At 37.5% G+C, this 17,004-nt stretch overlaps 2 protein-coding genes across 2 annotated transcripts; both read left to right on the top strand.

Moving 5' to 3' along the window:
* The first annotated feature begins 60 nt into the window (after positions 1–60).
* On the top strand, positions 61–8,330 carry LOC110045638 (lysosomal acid glucosylceramidase-like). The gene is made up of 6 exons (XM_020751267.2): positions 61–455; positions 3,309–3,777; positions 4,386–4,643; positions 5,304–5,427; positions 6,056–6,190; positions 7,097–8,330. The coding sequence occupies exons 1-6, from the start codon at positions 95–97 to the stop codon at positions 7,337–7,339; spliced, it is 1,590 nt and encodes a 529-aa protein (XP_020606926.2). The 5' UTR covers positions 61–94; the 3' UTR covers positions 7,340–8,330.
* A 381-nt stretch (positions 8,331–8,711) lies between these two features.
* On the top strand, positions 8,712–14,814 carry LOC110040936 (protein PRRC1-like). The gene is made up of 5 exons (XM_089295484.1): positions 8,712–9,274; positions 9,955–10,009; positions 10,596–10,866; positions 11,722–11,942; positions 12,725–14,814. Exons 1-5 carry the CDS (start codon positions 8,852–8,854, stop codon positions 12,835–12,837), a joined length of 1,083 nt encoding a protein of 360 aa, XP_089151610.1. The 5' UTR covers positions 8,712–8,851; the 3' UTR covers positions 12,838–14,814.
* The last annotated feature ends 2,190 nt before the right edge of the window (positions 14,815–17,004 follow it).

The raw sequence follows: 17,004 nt of genomic DNA on the forward strand, positions 1-17,004 counted from the left end.
TCTAGACTTTCCCCTCCCCTCCCGCCTCTCTGACACATCTCAACACCTGAACACTGGAAACGAGCGCCTGCTCGAAATAGTTCCTTCAGCACAAATGGGGGGCGGATATTTCGTACTGTTCGCCTTTTCCTCCTTCTTCACAACTGCGGTGCAATTTTCGCCGCCAAAATATTCAGCCTGCCACAGTAAAGATTTCGGTTATGATGGAACCGTCTGTGTTTGCTCGGACGAGCTGGAATGCGACTCGTTTAGCAAGGGCAGTACTCCGTTGTCAGAACATGAATACGCCGTGTACACCAGTTCAAAAGCAGGCGATCGCTTTAGCCTAAGAACTGGGAAGGCAAGGCAGACTTCAGACGGAGGAAAATCACAATTTGTTGAAGCTGAAGTCAAGTTTACTGTGAATCAGAGCGAAGTTTTTCAAACAATTCTTGGCATAGGAGGTGCTTTCACAGGTTTGTACAGAAATGCTATATGACCACCCTAACAAAACATAGGCACGCAAGGCGTGCAAGAGTTATTTTTTCCGTGTGTGAAGTGTTGGAGATAGGAGCATTCATGGAGCTGTTTACAGTAACGATTTGGTTAATTTGACAAGTGTTTTTGGTTGTGATGTACAGCAAGAAACAAACTGGGAATTTATGATGTACATGCAATGTTACATCGGTCATGGTAAGATAGCTAAATAGTAAGCCATAAAATGTTTGACTGAACAAACTAAAGTAATCTGACACGTCTCCAGATTGATGTAGATACCATCTTATTTTCTAACAGGCAATTTGATTCGTTCTTTGATACAACCCGCACTGTGATTGGTGTGGCATGTGCACATGAATAACTCCCTCACTCACCGATCACATAACCCTTCCAACCCCCAAGAGGAATTTTTGCTCAAAAATACTCAAGTTAATTTAGAGACTTTTTTGCATTTTATACGAGTCGTATGTTTACCCTTTTTACACAACACAACACAACACAACACAACTTCACTGAATATAGAAAGAAAGAGAAAAAACTTCTGACACGTTGAAAGTCTGATTCAATTAAATTGCACTTTAACTTGGTGCCGCACAGTCTTCAAAGAACATTTGAACAGTTTTCATACTTTTTACCTTTAAAAATATCGGACTGAAATGAATGTCATCAAATAAAACTGTTAAACTGCTTCTGCAGAGACGTAAGAACTGTCCAGAAATGAAAGCTTTTTTTGTTTAATATCCTGGGAACAATACCCTATAACTTGTCAGCTCTAATTGAATTCACTCTCATATAAAACAAAAGTGTTAAGTTACCATTTGTTACTAAAGATAGCAAACGTCTCATGGGAAAGAGTGGTGACGATTCGTCTGCTCTAATTGAATTTACTCCCTTGTGAAAAACGAGTGTCAAATTACACTTTCTAACTAAAAAACAAAAATATCTCGTTATATTTGCATGCCACAAGAACAAAACAATCGTTACCCGCACTTACTATTGTAAACATTAGATCTGTTTCAAATCTGAAGTCCTATCCCCTCTAAAACATGTCCTAAGAACTAGAAGCGATGATTCGTGACCTGTAATTGAATTTACTTCTTGTGAAAAGCAGAAGTATCAAGTTACCTTTGTAACTAAAAATGAAAATATCCCGTTCATTTGCATACTACTAACTCACGAACAGTTTCAAACCTCAAGGCTCATCTCGTTCATAACTAAAATCCTCAGCCTAACCCACAGAAAATGTCAAAGTAAACCCAATATATGAATACTTCCTCCTTTTTTATAGAAGAATAAATATGGCCGTTCTGAACTCTATCGGGATCAAATCTTCTCACATACCATTTACCTTTACAACAAGAAATTTGATTGGCTGTTTATAGTACGTCCAATCTGATTGGTGTGACATACATCCACCTCTCACTCACTCACTCACTTACTCACTCACTCACTCATCCATTGAAGCGTCCATAACATACCCGACGAGCCGACTGAAGGGTATTTTTTTTACACAAAAATAACGCAATAAATTCCATGTTGCTGTGCGTCTGTTCAGTAATTGATCACAGATGACCTCAAAATGTGGTAAGAATAAAAAAGTGACACACCCATGTGTCACTGATATTCTTACCATATTTTGGCATCATCTGAACAGAGGCATGGCAAAGAACCGATCAAAAGAATTATTTGACATACTATATACCTTATTATAGGAAATTAACGCTCGTGTTAATTAATGTATTTGAAATTAACGCGACTTAAATTAACGTGAATTGAAGGTAAATTTGCTTCCTAATAAAGGAAATTAACACGAGAGAGGGGGCAAAATTTCAAAATGAGGGAAATTAACGTTTATGCTACACCAAAAAAAAAACAGAATTTGTTGAGAACAGGAACCAATTTATTTTAACATTGTAAAGCTGACAGCGAACATGAATAAAATTCAGTTGAAGTACAGTCCCGGGGGGGGGGACTCCCATATGGAATGGACGGTGATGCTCGTCGTCTCGCTTAGGGGTGTAAATTTTGGATTTTGGTCTTACTTAGGGTGTTCTGGGCAAAATGTCATTATTTTTAGCTGTCAAGGTCTCGTTAAGGGTTGCACGCAAAGAAATAACAAAACAGAAAGAATTTTGATTCTTTATATTTACTCAATCCATATAAACAAATTCGCCATCATTAAAAGTCACTATACTTTTTATTTGTGTGTTTTGTAAACTGGTCTCTTTTAGGGGTCTGCATAAGCTTCGGCCACGCCCAGATTGGTCTCTTTTAGGGGTTAAATTCAAAATTTCCGACGAGCATCCGCATCCACTCCATATGGGAGTCCCGCCCCCCGGGAGTACAGTAAGCGATTTACTTATGTGAAAGACTGATGTGAAATGTAAAGTGTGCGAATAAAATTTATTTTTTGGCTGTGTTAAGAATGTCTGGAGTGTGTCACAGATTTGGGGGAAAATAATGGAAATTAACGTCACGGAAATTAATGCAGAACTTAGTTAACAATGCGGAAATTAACATTTACATAAATTAACGCAACTTAAATTAACACGAATTTCAGAAATTCATGTTAATTTCATGAAGCGTTAATTTCCTATAATAAGGTATATAATACTGAACAGATGCATGATAGCATGGAGTCTAACTGTGTTATATAAATTATAAGGAAACAAAAAACAGTGATAGTGATGTCATCTTTTTTTCCGTCATGAATCCTGCAGGTCATAAGTCAGAACCAATCAAAATGCAAGAACAATAAATTTTGACCTATTTTATATTTGATATGGTTGTGACACTGTAAATGTTGTGTGCATTATTATCTCACATTTCAGATGCTGCTGGAATTAACATTTTAAACATCAGTTCCACATTACAACAGAAACTCCTCTCATCCTACTTTTCTCAAGATGGCATTGAGTACTCCATTGGGCGTATACCCATGGCCAGTTGTGATTTTTCTACCAGTCCATACTCTTATGATGACCATGAAGGAGATTTTCAAATGGTAAATTTTACCTTGGCCAAAGAAGATTTCCATCTGAAGATTCCTCTCATGTTATCTGCGGTGGAGATGAGTAAACGGAACCTGACATTCTTTGGAAGTCCCTGGGCCGCTCCTGCGTGGATGAAGACGAATGGCAAGATGCAGGGTGCTGGACAGTTGAAGGGTGTTGCTGGTGACAAATATCACAAAGCTTGGGCCCTGTACTTTGCAAAGTTTATCAAGGCCTATGAAGACAATGGAGTGAAGATTTGGGGACTTACAGTTGAGAATGAACCATCAACTGGATATATCAAAGGGTATGTGGTCATGTGAGGCTGCTGAGATTGCTTGTGTTTGATTCATTTTATAAGCTACCTAAATAAATGTCAAAATGCAGTGACTTCTGCAAAAAAGTTGTGTTCATGAAGGTCAGTGTATGTCATGCACACTCCATTGATTCTTAGTAAAATGGGCGCATTGAGTTGCACTTTTTTGCCTGTAATTTTCATTCCAAAACAGATCAGGTGGTACAAAATGAATTCTGCAAATTTAATTACCAGTAGATCTTTTAATTGAGCAGTTTTCAATATGAGAGTTGTAAAACCGAAACTAATGTAAATCACTCTAGATAGCCAGTCGCAAAGGACACAGACAATCCAGTGAACTAATCAAAACTTGAAGTAAATACGTGTAGCTGATGTGAAGCATGTGAAAAATTAATGTGTGCTTATGAGTCACAATAATGGGTTTGGTTTTACTTCCCAAATATGGATGAAAAAGTGATACGAGTTTATGAAGCCAATTATGCAGTGTTGTAATGCAAACCAGTTACTTTTCTAGACTTAAGATCTAGCCAGCATATGTATCTACCTATGATGTAGCCAGTCAAACCATTCGAAAAATGTTTTTGACCTTTTGCTTGTAGGTATGCTTTTCAATGTATGGGTTTCACAGCAGAAATGGAAAGAGATTTTATTAAAGAAGACTTGGGACCAACCTTGGCAATGTTTGGCTACTCTGATGTAAAGGTGATGATGTTAGATGACTCACGAAACTTTGTTGAACCATGGGCTGATACAATCCTTGGTGATTATGAAACTGCTAAATATGTTTCTGGGATTGCTGCACACTGGTACAGAGAGGAACAGACAAGCCCTGATGTACTTACAGCAACACACAAGAAGTGAGCTGTAAAATATTAATTATTGTCTCTTTTATTTTTATATATACAGAATGTATTTATTTAAAATTTTAACCATAGCCAACAGTTCTTTATTTTATGTTTGACCTTTACCAATCACAAAATACTTTTGAAGCTGTTTTCTTCTGTCTGAATGACTAGCCAATGGAAACAATTTGGTTATGCAATTCGTTCATAATGTATGAGTACAAGACATGGACCTTTCAACTGAAGTTTTGGCATCTTTGCTCACCCTTTTGCTAAGGTTTACCAGGCTTCATAACCATTCCCCTCTATCAACTATTATTTTGTAACAAATAAAGGATCAGTTTCAAAATTACATACATGTCATTTACTAGAGAAATGTCATGTTGTCAATACTTTAAATGTTCCTAGTGATTAGGCAACTGCTATTTTATTTGTTTTGAGTGTTCACGGCCAGGTTTCACAATGATCCTCTGGTTTGTCAAAATAATTTGATAGCCCTGTAGGTGTAGGAATCCACTGGTTGGTGTACTTGAATTTAGACATACTGTAATTAACCTTATGGAAGACACTGTATGTGTATGTGTATCAGTCTGTATGTGTCTAGAGTATGCATGTTAAGTACAGATACTAACATTCAATAATTTCATGTATTTTACATTACAAAACATATCACAGATTCCCCAATTACTTTATTCTTAACACTGAAGCCTGTGCTGGCTGGACAGGACCACCTTCTGAGAGAGGGGTCCATCTTGGACAGTGGTCAAGAGGAAATGAGTACTCCCACAGTGTTATTGAGGCATGTACCTTGTTCAATATTTACCTAGTTAAATCAAATGGTGGAAATGTCTAGATGTATTTTTATTAACAACTTTGTAAAATTTTATCAAAACAAGGAAAATGGGATGACAAGTTCACTTGTTCTTTACAACTTCTATATTAGGTTCTACAGAAAGTCAATTTGCATTAGTGAATAAAGATGGTGAATTTTAAGCTCAGTAATGAAATGTTGCAGACTCAGATATTTTTTTCTTTGTCCCACGTTCGTGTCATGTTGATCAGTTCACTTTTCACACTTCTCAATTTGCATTGTTGGAAAACAAACATTTCTTCACATAAACGTTATTATTAAATTTGTCAAGTAAATGTAAATCAATTTAAATGTTTGAGGTGATTAGCCTCATCTGGTCACAGCATCCCCTCTCAATTTTCTCCCATCCTAGTGTAGTCTGAGGGGGGAGGGGTTTCATAGGTCAATGTTTCTAAAGGAAAATATAAAGTTAAACTGGAATTTCCACAGGGGTCAGGAGAGAATCAAAAGTTGGAGCAAGTGGTACATTCTTCTTTGCTAAATCCTGATGGGTCATTAGGCAACAAAAAGGTTTTGACGATAACAACAATGACTTTAATGTTCTAATCATATATAGAATTTATCCCATTGGTCTACTGGATGGGTGGACTGGAACCTAGCTCTGAACATGGAAGGAGGACCCAACTGGGTGAAGAACTTTGTTGATTCACCAATCATTGTTGATGCCGAGAATGGAGTATTCTATAAACAGGTGTGTCATAAACATTGTATCCATGATATTAACAGCTGTGTGTAAACATGTAGATCTATGTCGAGGAAAAGGTTGTTGTTATTCATCATGGTGGATGCAATAATAAAGTGTATTATCGTTTGTCTCACGATGTAGTCACTTGAGATGTAGATCGCAACGTTTTGACTGCTTACTGCTAGTCTTCTTCAGGCGATAAGGTCGACTGATTGCACGGTATCATTTATATCACAAAGGAGGATCGAAATGCACCAATCACAGCCGACCTTTGTGATATAAATGATACCATGCAATCAGTCGACCTTATCGCCTGAAGAAGACTAGCAGTAAGCAGTCGAAACGTCGCGATCTACATCTCAAGTGACTACATTGTGAGACAAACGATAATACACTTTATTATGTAGATCTATCCAGCTGCATACTCTTGCAAACATTACTAATTTCTCTCCTCCTCTTCTCCTGGCCTATTCCTCTTAAAAGAGTCTTTTGTCATTTGCTCAAAACTTTTTCACAGCAACAAAGATATCTGAGCTTCAAGACGTTTTTTTACTTGTGTAGACTTACCCTGAATGATTACCTACTTGGTAGCCTGTGAACAGGCTCTTTAGTCAAGGATGGGCACCAAACCCCACCCCATCCCCGGCCACTTCAGTCTCAGCCAGTTTCTCTAGGCCACTCTAACCGCAATTAGACCCTACCAGCCGGGGCCTACTTGGGTGCAATTTCTTGCCAATATGTATGAGTATTGGCAAATCAGACAAAGTCAAGCAGATCTTAGGTGTCTCTTGCAGAGAACAAGTAGGGGTATACCACAAGAAGCATCAGTTCTATCAGTTAAACATTAAACCACTGCTTGCTTATTAACAGTTATTAGTTTCAAATGCACATGACTTTGCTTTATTTTTGCAGCCTATGTTTTATCATCTTGGCCATTTCAGCAAGTTTGTTCCACCTGGATCGCAAAGAATTGAAGTTAACAGCTCTGAAGAAACTTCCCTGGAGTTTATTGGTTTTTTAACACCAGAGATAAACACAGTGTTGGTGATTCTTAACCCAGAGCCAAGAAATATTACCTTTGAGATCATTGACCAAAAGCTGGGAATCATCACAGAAACTATTCCATCTTATTCAATTCAGACTTATATTTGGTAGCAGTAGTGCTAATGATTTTTTATAATAACAATAATATTAACACTTTAAAAGGACCTGTCCTCTCCTGCTCTAGGCACATCATAGTATTTTCAAAATACACAACTAAAAGTAATAATCAAAAAAGATACAATCACTACGAATAAAAGTCTTTTTAAAAGTTTGAAAAAGGATATATTTTTTTACTTAAATTGTCACATGAACAGATGCTATGAGGTAGACTGTTCCAGAGTTCACAGGCTGAAACTAAAGGCTTGAGACCCATAGGACTTCAGATTAGAGTTGACCAGAAAGTTCTGGCATGCCGCCATGCCCAGTCCAGTGCATTTTGTTCTTGGGTATTACACCTAAGTCTTACAGTGTCTTTTTCTTTCCATCATGGAGCATACAATTAAGGGGCACTAGTAAACTGTCAGGAAAGCCATGTCAAATGCTTTGGAGTAAGTCAAAACAGACTACAGTCTGGAACTCCTATTAAGTGGCCACCTATTAAATGGCCACCCCTATTAGGCTGCCAGTAATCAAAGTCCCGATGATGGTTCTTGTGTAGTCTTTGCCTCTATTAAACTGCCAGCCCTCTTTAAGCGGCCACTATCCATTTCCCCAAGGTTGGCTGTTTAATAGGGGTTGACTTGTAGTTAGGTAATTAAAGTCTAACGAATATAGAATCCCTGGATCCAGGCCAGGGAATAGCATAGTAGTTGCTTGAACCTGGTAGAGTGTTTTAACTTTGGGCCAAGCCCAGACCTGAGCATCAAATGTAGCATAATACTCAAGACTTAAATACAATGTTTGGGCATTTCCATTCCTGATCCATATAAGTGCCAAGGCCCAGTATAATTCTAATTTTTCTGGAATGTAAGTACTGTAACTATAACCAAGTAAGTAGTAGATAAATGTTGTACTGTAGTGTTGTATTGTAAGTATTTTTCATTGTACGTAGTGTTTTTTTTTTTGGTCTGTTAGCGTGGAAATAAAGTTAATTAAAAATTTGTTTTTGTCTCTTTGGCGTGGTGACGAAATGATGCCCACTTTCTCACCCTCCTTTATCTAGCCTGCAAACACAGACGTATTTCCGGCTGTCACTTGGTTCCGCCGAAAAATAACGTCTGCGAACCCGAGCCAGAAAACGATTTCCGTGACGTAGGAATTCTAAGCCAATCACAGTTTAGCTCAAATAACCCCAGAACTACTGCGTGAGACACTGCGTGAGGTATTCGCTGCGAGAAGCACTCGAGTTTCATTCTATCATAGAATCTGATTGGCCAAGGAGAAATAAACGTCATTACAAAAGTCATTAACTCACCCTCCCACCCCTCCCTTTCATAATATATATGGTTTTTTTTTTTTTTCTTACGCGAAAGCGAGGCTCTACCATGGTGCCTACTCATCAGTGAATGGAATCTTCAGTACTTGTCTTGTGTTCAATGTACGTAACTTTTATTTCTGGCGCAAACTACACCCGACGAAAGGATTATTAAAGAGTTTCGAAGATTTCAAGGTTCTCCACACAACATGGACATTGTGAAAGAAGTGGAAAGCGCTTTGGAAGAGGAGGGCTACGTAAAAATTGACTCTACTTCGCCAAACGCAACGTCTAACGTTTCGTCTTCTGTTTCTTCTACGGACAAAACATCGAGTTTATCAGCCGTGACCTCAACTCCTTCGCAGCCTGTAGATCGACTAACAGCAAGCCCTGTTCAGCAAAAAATAAGGCCGGACCTTTCTTCTTCCATTCTTTCGGAAAATACGTCGAGTAGTAAAAGTTCAGCGAATGTTTCTTCGAGTTCATCGTCATCAACGTGGCAAAGACAGAATTCTGGTCAAGACAGCGACGAGGAACAAAGTGGAGGAGTTTGGGGCTGGATGTCCAGTGCTGTGTCGGTTGGGTTACAAACTACGCAAAACATCGGTAGAAATATTGTAGAGAAGACCAAGGTATTGGGCATAAACTTTTCTTCTGCGTTTATCTTAGGGTCTGTAAGTTTTAGTTACTATGTAAATAGAAGCTTATAGGCTCAAGCCCGATTAAGCTTGGGCTTTACATGTAAATATTTTTAAATTATTGTAGTTTAAGCTTAAAGCCCGGTAAACTTAACATAAAATCATTATTTTACTTGGTATTAAACATTGGTAACAGTAACTTAAAAATGACTGCCTTCAAATCTTATAAAACACTTTGTAAAAGAAGGTTTTGACACAGTACTGATTGAAATTTGATTTCTCCCAAATTATACAAAATATTTTCCGTAGTTAAATTCTTAAGCATAATACACCACGTGAGGCTGGAATAATTTGTTATTTCCATACTGGCAACTGGGAGCCTCCTGACCTTTCACCAAATTTCCAGTCTGACCTGTTGGAGTGGGTTTTCTAATCTCCTAGATATCATGTCAGTGCTGTCTTCAAGTTTTGAGTCAGCTGTTGCCTTTATTTTCACACCTGTAATAAACTCAATGCACTCTAGGGGAATTATGTCAACAATTAGCATTAGTTCACCCTTAACATCAAGGGCCCATCAGTCATACAGACCTTAATGACAGCTTTGCTTGTACGAAGATAAAACATAATGTGCATGCGGTCTGTGGTTATGATTTTGTTATATTCTTCTTTCCTAGACTTCTGTTGAAAGTGTGATTACAACACTTGACCCAGAAATGGAGGATTATATGTGTAAGAAATTTTAGTTCTTCTTTTTATGTACTTGTAACTTGTTCCATTAATCCTGCCAATGCGTTAGTCTTAAACTCAGGTTACCCCCTGCCCCCCAGCAGCATTTTGGCATGTTGCCTGGGTTGAGGTTGGGACTGTTAGCAATTTAGGGTCTTTAGTTTCTTGCTCAAGAACACAAGCCAAGCTATAGGAAATTACACTTCCCAAATGGAATAATTATACTAGTTTACTGTTACAAAAGACCCAGAATTGGTTGCAATAGCACATAGTTGAAATCTCTTTTTGCAGTTACATGTACATGTACATGTTGGGATTTCCATGAGCTTTTGTATCAAACTTGGATTTTCAGAGTTCAAAACACAGGTCAATGCAGTAGTTTTAGACTGTGTGGTCCTTTGAGGATGCTAAGTCAACTGTCTTAATGGGTAAAAAATAATTCAATATAACAGTAAATGTTGCCCATTTTTGGCAATTTCAAATCCAAAATGTAAATGATACTTGTCCTGCATCACTGGAATAGCCTGAAAAGTGTGCTACTAATAGAGTTTTATATAATGCATCTCATTCCTGAATTCCCGATCAACAGATGGAAGGGACCAGTCTATAAGCTTAGCTGTAACAAGTACTGATGCAGAGGCCATTGAAGCAATAAAGGATGGTTTCCTTCAAGTGTTTGAGCATGTGGTAGTTCAGTCGCATTCCTCTGCATCAGGGCTTGCACCCTTACCTGTGGGGTTCTCGGCAGGTGTGAAGGGTGCACAGCACAGAATAACAAACCTAATGAGAGGGAAAAAGGTTCAAGAGGGACAGGTGATCATTGGAGTGGAGGAAATGGTGTCAGAACTGCTACCTGGCAAGTAAGTTACAGGGTACTACATGTACTTCTCAAACTCTTTAAAAAATTCATCAAGTTTAAACAAAGGAAATCATGACCGCGATGGTGTTTGGATTTCTAATCTTAATAAGCATAGATTTTTACAGTAACATTATATTTCTCTGTTTTCTCCTTAGTTTTATTGTCAATTGAGAAGATATATCAAACTTGAAAGACCATGTTTGACCACATTTCCAAACACCTCAAAGTTCGTCAAAAATACTGCGCTATGCATCATATTTTCAACTCTCTTCGCGGTGTGTGGAAATGTGGTCAAACACAGTGTGTTTGATATATTAATTGTCAGTCATGGGAATTGGAAAACCCTGATGGGTCGGCAGTTCTAGTGCCCATTGACTCTGAAAGAATGTATATGTACATTTTTATCTGTGGCACAGGGTATTCAGGCAATACTCCTCATGCATGGGATGCTAAGGATGTTTGCTTGATTGAATGCATTTCTTATTTGAAGGTGGAGTTTTCTTTTTCAACATATTTTGGCTTATATTTGAAAAGAGGTCTAAATGAGTTTACTTTTGCTCAAGAATGTGGTATGATGCAGTTATGAACTGAACATCAGAGGTCTCTCACTCTGAGCATACTGTGATGCCATGAAATACATTTAGATGTAGTCAATAATGGAGAATTATAATCAAAAAGTCTTATACAATGCCATGTATTTTATGACTGTTCCAAAATATGCAAAGCTCCCCTAATATTTTCAGAGATTTTTCAAAGAATGAAATTCATTTCATGCATGCAAGTGCTTAATATTATTTTCAAATTATGCATCAAATCATGTGATTAAGTACTGCACATGTGCTTATTTACTCTTCAGGTGGTTTAGTTTGACCTGTCTTGCACTGAATGACCCGACATCAAAGTTAGAGCTTGAAACATTTTCCCAAGCAATTCACATCCCTAAAGTGTACATCACCAAGGCAGAAGAAAGCACACCATCCAATTATAACCTGAGGTGGTCAGGTCTGTCATTTACTCTTGGAGAAGTTATCATAGGATCTGGACAGGCACATGGTGATTGGCATTCTAAAATTTCAGGTACACAGTACATGCAGGTCTAAATTGTATACAATGTAACTGTTGCAAATGAACCTTAGGATATAGGTACATCAAGATGGGATATTGCCAGTAGAACTGCAAGCACAAGGGATGATAAAATAATTTCAGCCCAGGTGTCAAATTGTGATTACTAACTTCAGGGAAATGTTTGAACCTACATTTATGGAACGTTAAACAGAAATATAATTTGTAGTAGCCCAAATTGTAACAAAAAGCAAACTTTAGGCAATGTTTTTTTTTTTTTTTTTTTTTGCATAGAATCAACCCATATGAACAGTACCCCCCTTAGAGGGCAAGGGCCTACAGCCATTGGTGTCTTCTACTTCAGTTATCCTGCCTATACTAGGGTTGAATTTTTCTTGAAATCTATTACTTTAATTGAACTAATCTGTGTAACTGAAGTCAAGAAAATCCCAGCTCACAATCAAGAATAAGTGAAGTCCGTACTTACGACAGGCCATTGTGGCTCACACCTACAAAAAAAAATATTTGGATGACATAGCGGTAAAGATTTCCCAGTTTTGTCTCTGGCTGGGTGTACTTTTTGTCATGACCTTAGGGAAACAGCAATCAGCTGAGGTCTCAAACATTGCTGATGTTTCTTTTTCGTTCATCAAATTAGTGTAACAACATCACATGAGAGATCTGTTTTTGTTTTTGTTTTTGTTTTTTTACCAACCACAACCTACATGTACATAGATGTGTTTGGTGTTCCAGCAATTTAGCCTTATTTCATGTTTTGATTTTCTTGTTTCTTCAAGGTTCTTCTAAAAGACAAATTCTAACACTGGCAGCACGGACATTAGCAGGGCAGTTTAGAGACAGGTTAAAAGCTAGTGCTGACTCGCTGTTGGAAAATGCATTGGTTATGTAGCAGATGTAAAATAATTCTCATACATGTATTTGAAAGGTTGTAGCTGGCGTAGACCACCTAGCAAGTCCTTTTCAGGATGGATGACTACAATTACTCAGTTCTTTACCCTTTCAAAAGTTTTACAAATAAATTATTATCAAGCACATTCATGATACAGGTAAATGCATGCAAGGGGCCATTGCTTGGGTGATGCGCTTTCTTAACCTCGCGATTTGTTCATTCATTAAGTCACCCCCATGCAAAAAAGATACTATGGCTTTAGCCAATCAAAACTAGGAAAAGTTTTTTTTTTTTTTCCCACACGAATAGCCTTCCACAAAACCATAACTCTTGTTGGAGATTGCCCTCTGATTGATTTGTTTTGTTGTTAGTAGCAGTACTAGTTATATACTGTGACAAGTTTGATTTGTAAAACATTTCGTTTGACTGTAACTATTAGACAACAACGTGCCACTGGAAAAGAAATATTCTGCATGAATGGGCATACCTGTTGCTTTGTTTATGGTGTTTTCACTTTGCTAATATGGTCTCCCACTTCAGTCACCTTCCAGCTTGAGAGTTAAAGTTCAATTTAGTTCAATGACATTGTCTAGGAGATACACGCGAAATGGTGCAAACACAAACAGTTGAGTAATTTTCTTCATATGCACATTAACAGCCAGAATGGTAAATCCCAATTTATTTCTTTTTATTTTATTTTGGGAAAATCTCAAAATTTCAACTTTCCCCTCCGGTTATGTTACATAATTTTAGTTTCCAGAATTTTGTGAAACATCACATCAGTGTTACATTTTCTTTAGAGCAGTTCCTAATAAGGAGAGAGCCTTGTTTGATGTTGAAAAGTGTGCGACATCAAAGGGCAGTCTTGAACAGTACATTTTGCTTGTTTTGCTCCCTAAACCAACCAAAAGCTGGGTGCAATCTCTGTTCCCTAAACCAGTCATACAATGAATTGTATTCTTTCAGTCAATTATTTCGAAGTAAAAAATAGAGCAATTATTGCTTTATTTTTCTGTCATTCTCTTGATACTGTGTGGAGACATGATAATAAGCTTAATATGTTGAATACTAGATCGGCAAGCAAGAGGTTTTGTCTCGAGCAGTGTTCATACATTGTAGTATTGTTATGATTGAGTTAACACATGCACTTGTAATAAGGTACTGCCTGGATTCCATGCATGCATGCGTTTATTTTATTCAAGTACATGTAGTCCAATCACTTTTCATCAGTTAAAAACAGGATGACAGGGAGTGATCTTCCCTACAATCTCTAACTCTTTTAGACGCTTTGTAGGGTAGGTAGATGCCTTGTTTAATATTTAATATTATTACATGTAATATTATTAGAAATTGTAATTTAAATGTGTATAAATGCAAAGTTTATTGTACAGTAATTATTAATCTTGTGGTACAATACCATACCATAACATAAAATACCGTCAAACCTCTCCTTTAAGATACTTCCATGATACAGACACCTCTGTAGTAAGGGCACTTAGATCTGCCCCCTGGGTGTCCCTAGTCCAGATTTAAGAGGTGCAACTGTCATCAGAAATTGCTTGCAAACAGGAATTATGAGGGAGTAGATTGGGAACAGGAAAATATAGAACAAAAGAAAAACAACAAATGCATTCTCTTACTTCAGACTCTTGGTGACAAGGCATGTGGTGTATCAGTTGTGACATTGTATTACATTCAGTTATACATAAGCCGAACATTACACTTTGTCGTATGCAGTATACCATCATATAGTATGTAAGTAAAAGAAAGGTTGCTATCTACAGCTGCTGACTGAGATTAATTATTAGTGGATCATTCATATTTCAGTCAATGGTCGCTATAATATCTAATGGGAACTCACTAAACCTAGCTCTTCACATCTGTCAGAGGCTTCTCTGGGCTTCCTTGCCTATACTATACACTGATGTGACATTTTTATATTTATAAATGGCAAAAAATAAACAAATAAACAATAAATGGTCCTCACACAATCTTTCTGGGGAAGGGCATTATGCTGACAAATCCAAGCATCTACACAAAACCTGGAATTTCATCAGCTAAGAGGAATAATAACTATATTGACAAAGTAGTATGTAAGTCATTTATTAGTGGAAGTCAGGACAGTAGTTAATGTTATTCTTACTGGTTTGTCTGGACATGTGGTGCAATTGCAGAGAATCATTAAAACTGTAGTCCACAGTTGATGAATTTTCTCCATACCCATATCACTGTCAGCTTTTCACTATTATCAATAACTGCTGGGATTTAAGTTATCAAGAGAATACAAAGTCAGATGTTGACTCATACATACATTTAAGATTAAACATTTGTAATGTTAATGACAATGATAATAATACCTTATCGTACCTATTAAGTAAGGAATCTGACAAAACAATAAACTATTTAAAAATTGGTTTTGCCTTCTTATGTGAATCTTCCTTTTACGATGTACAAAAGCATGGCGTGATATTTATAATTGCAAAAGCTTGCGTGACTTATTTCAATGGCGGAGGTAGTTCTCGCTGGTCACGAAAATATTGTGCTTCTTTTTAAGAAGATATATGAGAATCTTTTAAAGGGCGTTTAATTCACGAAGGACAATGCCGTAGTAAATACACCCTACCCAACCCGCAGAGGAAAAGTGCAGTAATCACTTTGAATTAAGTCTTGAGAAGACGCTGGGAGGCAAGGTGGGGGGAGAGGGAGAAAACCACCTGATGAGGCTTACGTTATAAGGGTTAATTTCATCTCTACGCACTGAAGAATTCACAATTAAGTAAAAAAAAACATCTAGTCATGAAAAGGTCTAAAGGAAAGCTAGTTAAAACTCTTGTTAAACACGCCATGGTTAAGTGCGCATGCGCAATATCAAATTCACAAAAAAACCCGCGTTTTTGTATAACTATGCTATGGTACACAATGAGTTAAGATATTGTAGCGTTCAAAGACAGAGAAACACCTGAAATCGCAGAAAATCATAGTCTTAATTTCACCTGGGATATCAGTGTGTCCCACAATGAACGCAGAATGCACAATTATATTTAACTTTCGAAAAACCAGCAACGGTATCGGTTGACCTTCATGGTTCAATAAGGAGATGATGATTGGTCTAATCACTGTCCAATCAGTGAGACGTGTCGCCCCTAAGTTACGCATTGACACGTGACCTCTCTGATCCTATTTCAGAGAGAAAGCAAGCACTGTTCCCTGGTTTGAAACATGACCGTTGACTGGCTATTTTGCAGTAATTAGTGAATGTTTTTCGCCCTTGCGCCCCAATTAACTGGACGCCTGGAAGAGGCGGGAAGAGGCTAGTTCAATCGGAAATGCAGGGGCGTAGCCAGAAAAATATTATGACTGAGGCAATTTCCATAGTAAATTCTCTTCCTTGGTATTAAGCAGTGTTTTACTTTCCCTATTCAACAAAAAACAACAACAACAAAACCCAAAAACAAGGGTCTGAGGCAACTGCCTCGGTTTGCCTCGCACTGGCTACGGTCCAGAGCATAGTGTAAAACAATAAAAATGCAAGCAAGATATATTCCCAACCATATTTATTCGTTGTAATAATGGGTAAAAAGATAATGGTAATGTTTTAAGAAATAGGTGTTGGGTCATTCGAAATATAATATTGGAATATCTTAGGTGTTTAGGATACGTTGACATTATGGACTTGCTCCTTGACTAGTTGATCAAATGTTGCTTTTCTTATCGTTGTTGATGTATACGCAGGTGCTGAGTTTCCTAAGAACTAGTTCTTCAGCGAAATATATATGTGTAAATTACTTGACTGTTGTTACACTGGAAATAGTGCCATGTAATCTAACTATTTTGAATGTAGTATCTACTTAAATTGAAAACTCCACGTTTTAATCTTGACCTTTACCTCAGAGTTCCACAGCGTCGTACAATTTTTCTTAGCCTTAATATGCGTTTCTACACATCACATCTCAATCTACGTTCGCTTCGAAATTCTCTGAGCTTTCTTACGAAACTTTCTTCGCGAACTTCGCGAACTAACTTACATACTAATTCTCAAAGAGTAAAGTTGAACGTACTTATTCAAAACAAAATGTCACGTGCACGCGAAACTTATCACATCAGTCGGATTCCATTGATATTCTATTCGATGGATGTTCATTTGACTTGTCAATTATTCGAATTCAC

Source organism: Orbicella faveolata, unplaced genomic scaffold (assembly GCF_042242905.1).
Source record: "Orbicella faveolata isolate gen_17 unplaced genomic scaffold, um_ofav_v1 contig_26, whole genome shotgun sequence".
Classification (NCBI taxonomy): Eukaryota; Metazoa; Cnidaria; class Anthozoa; order Scleractinia; family Merulinidae; genus Orbicella; species Orbicella faveolata.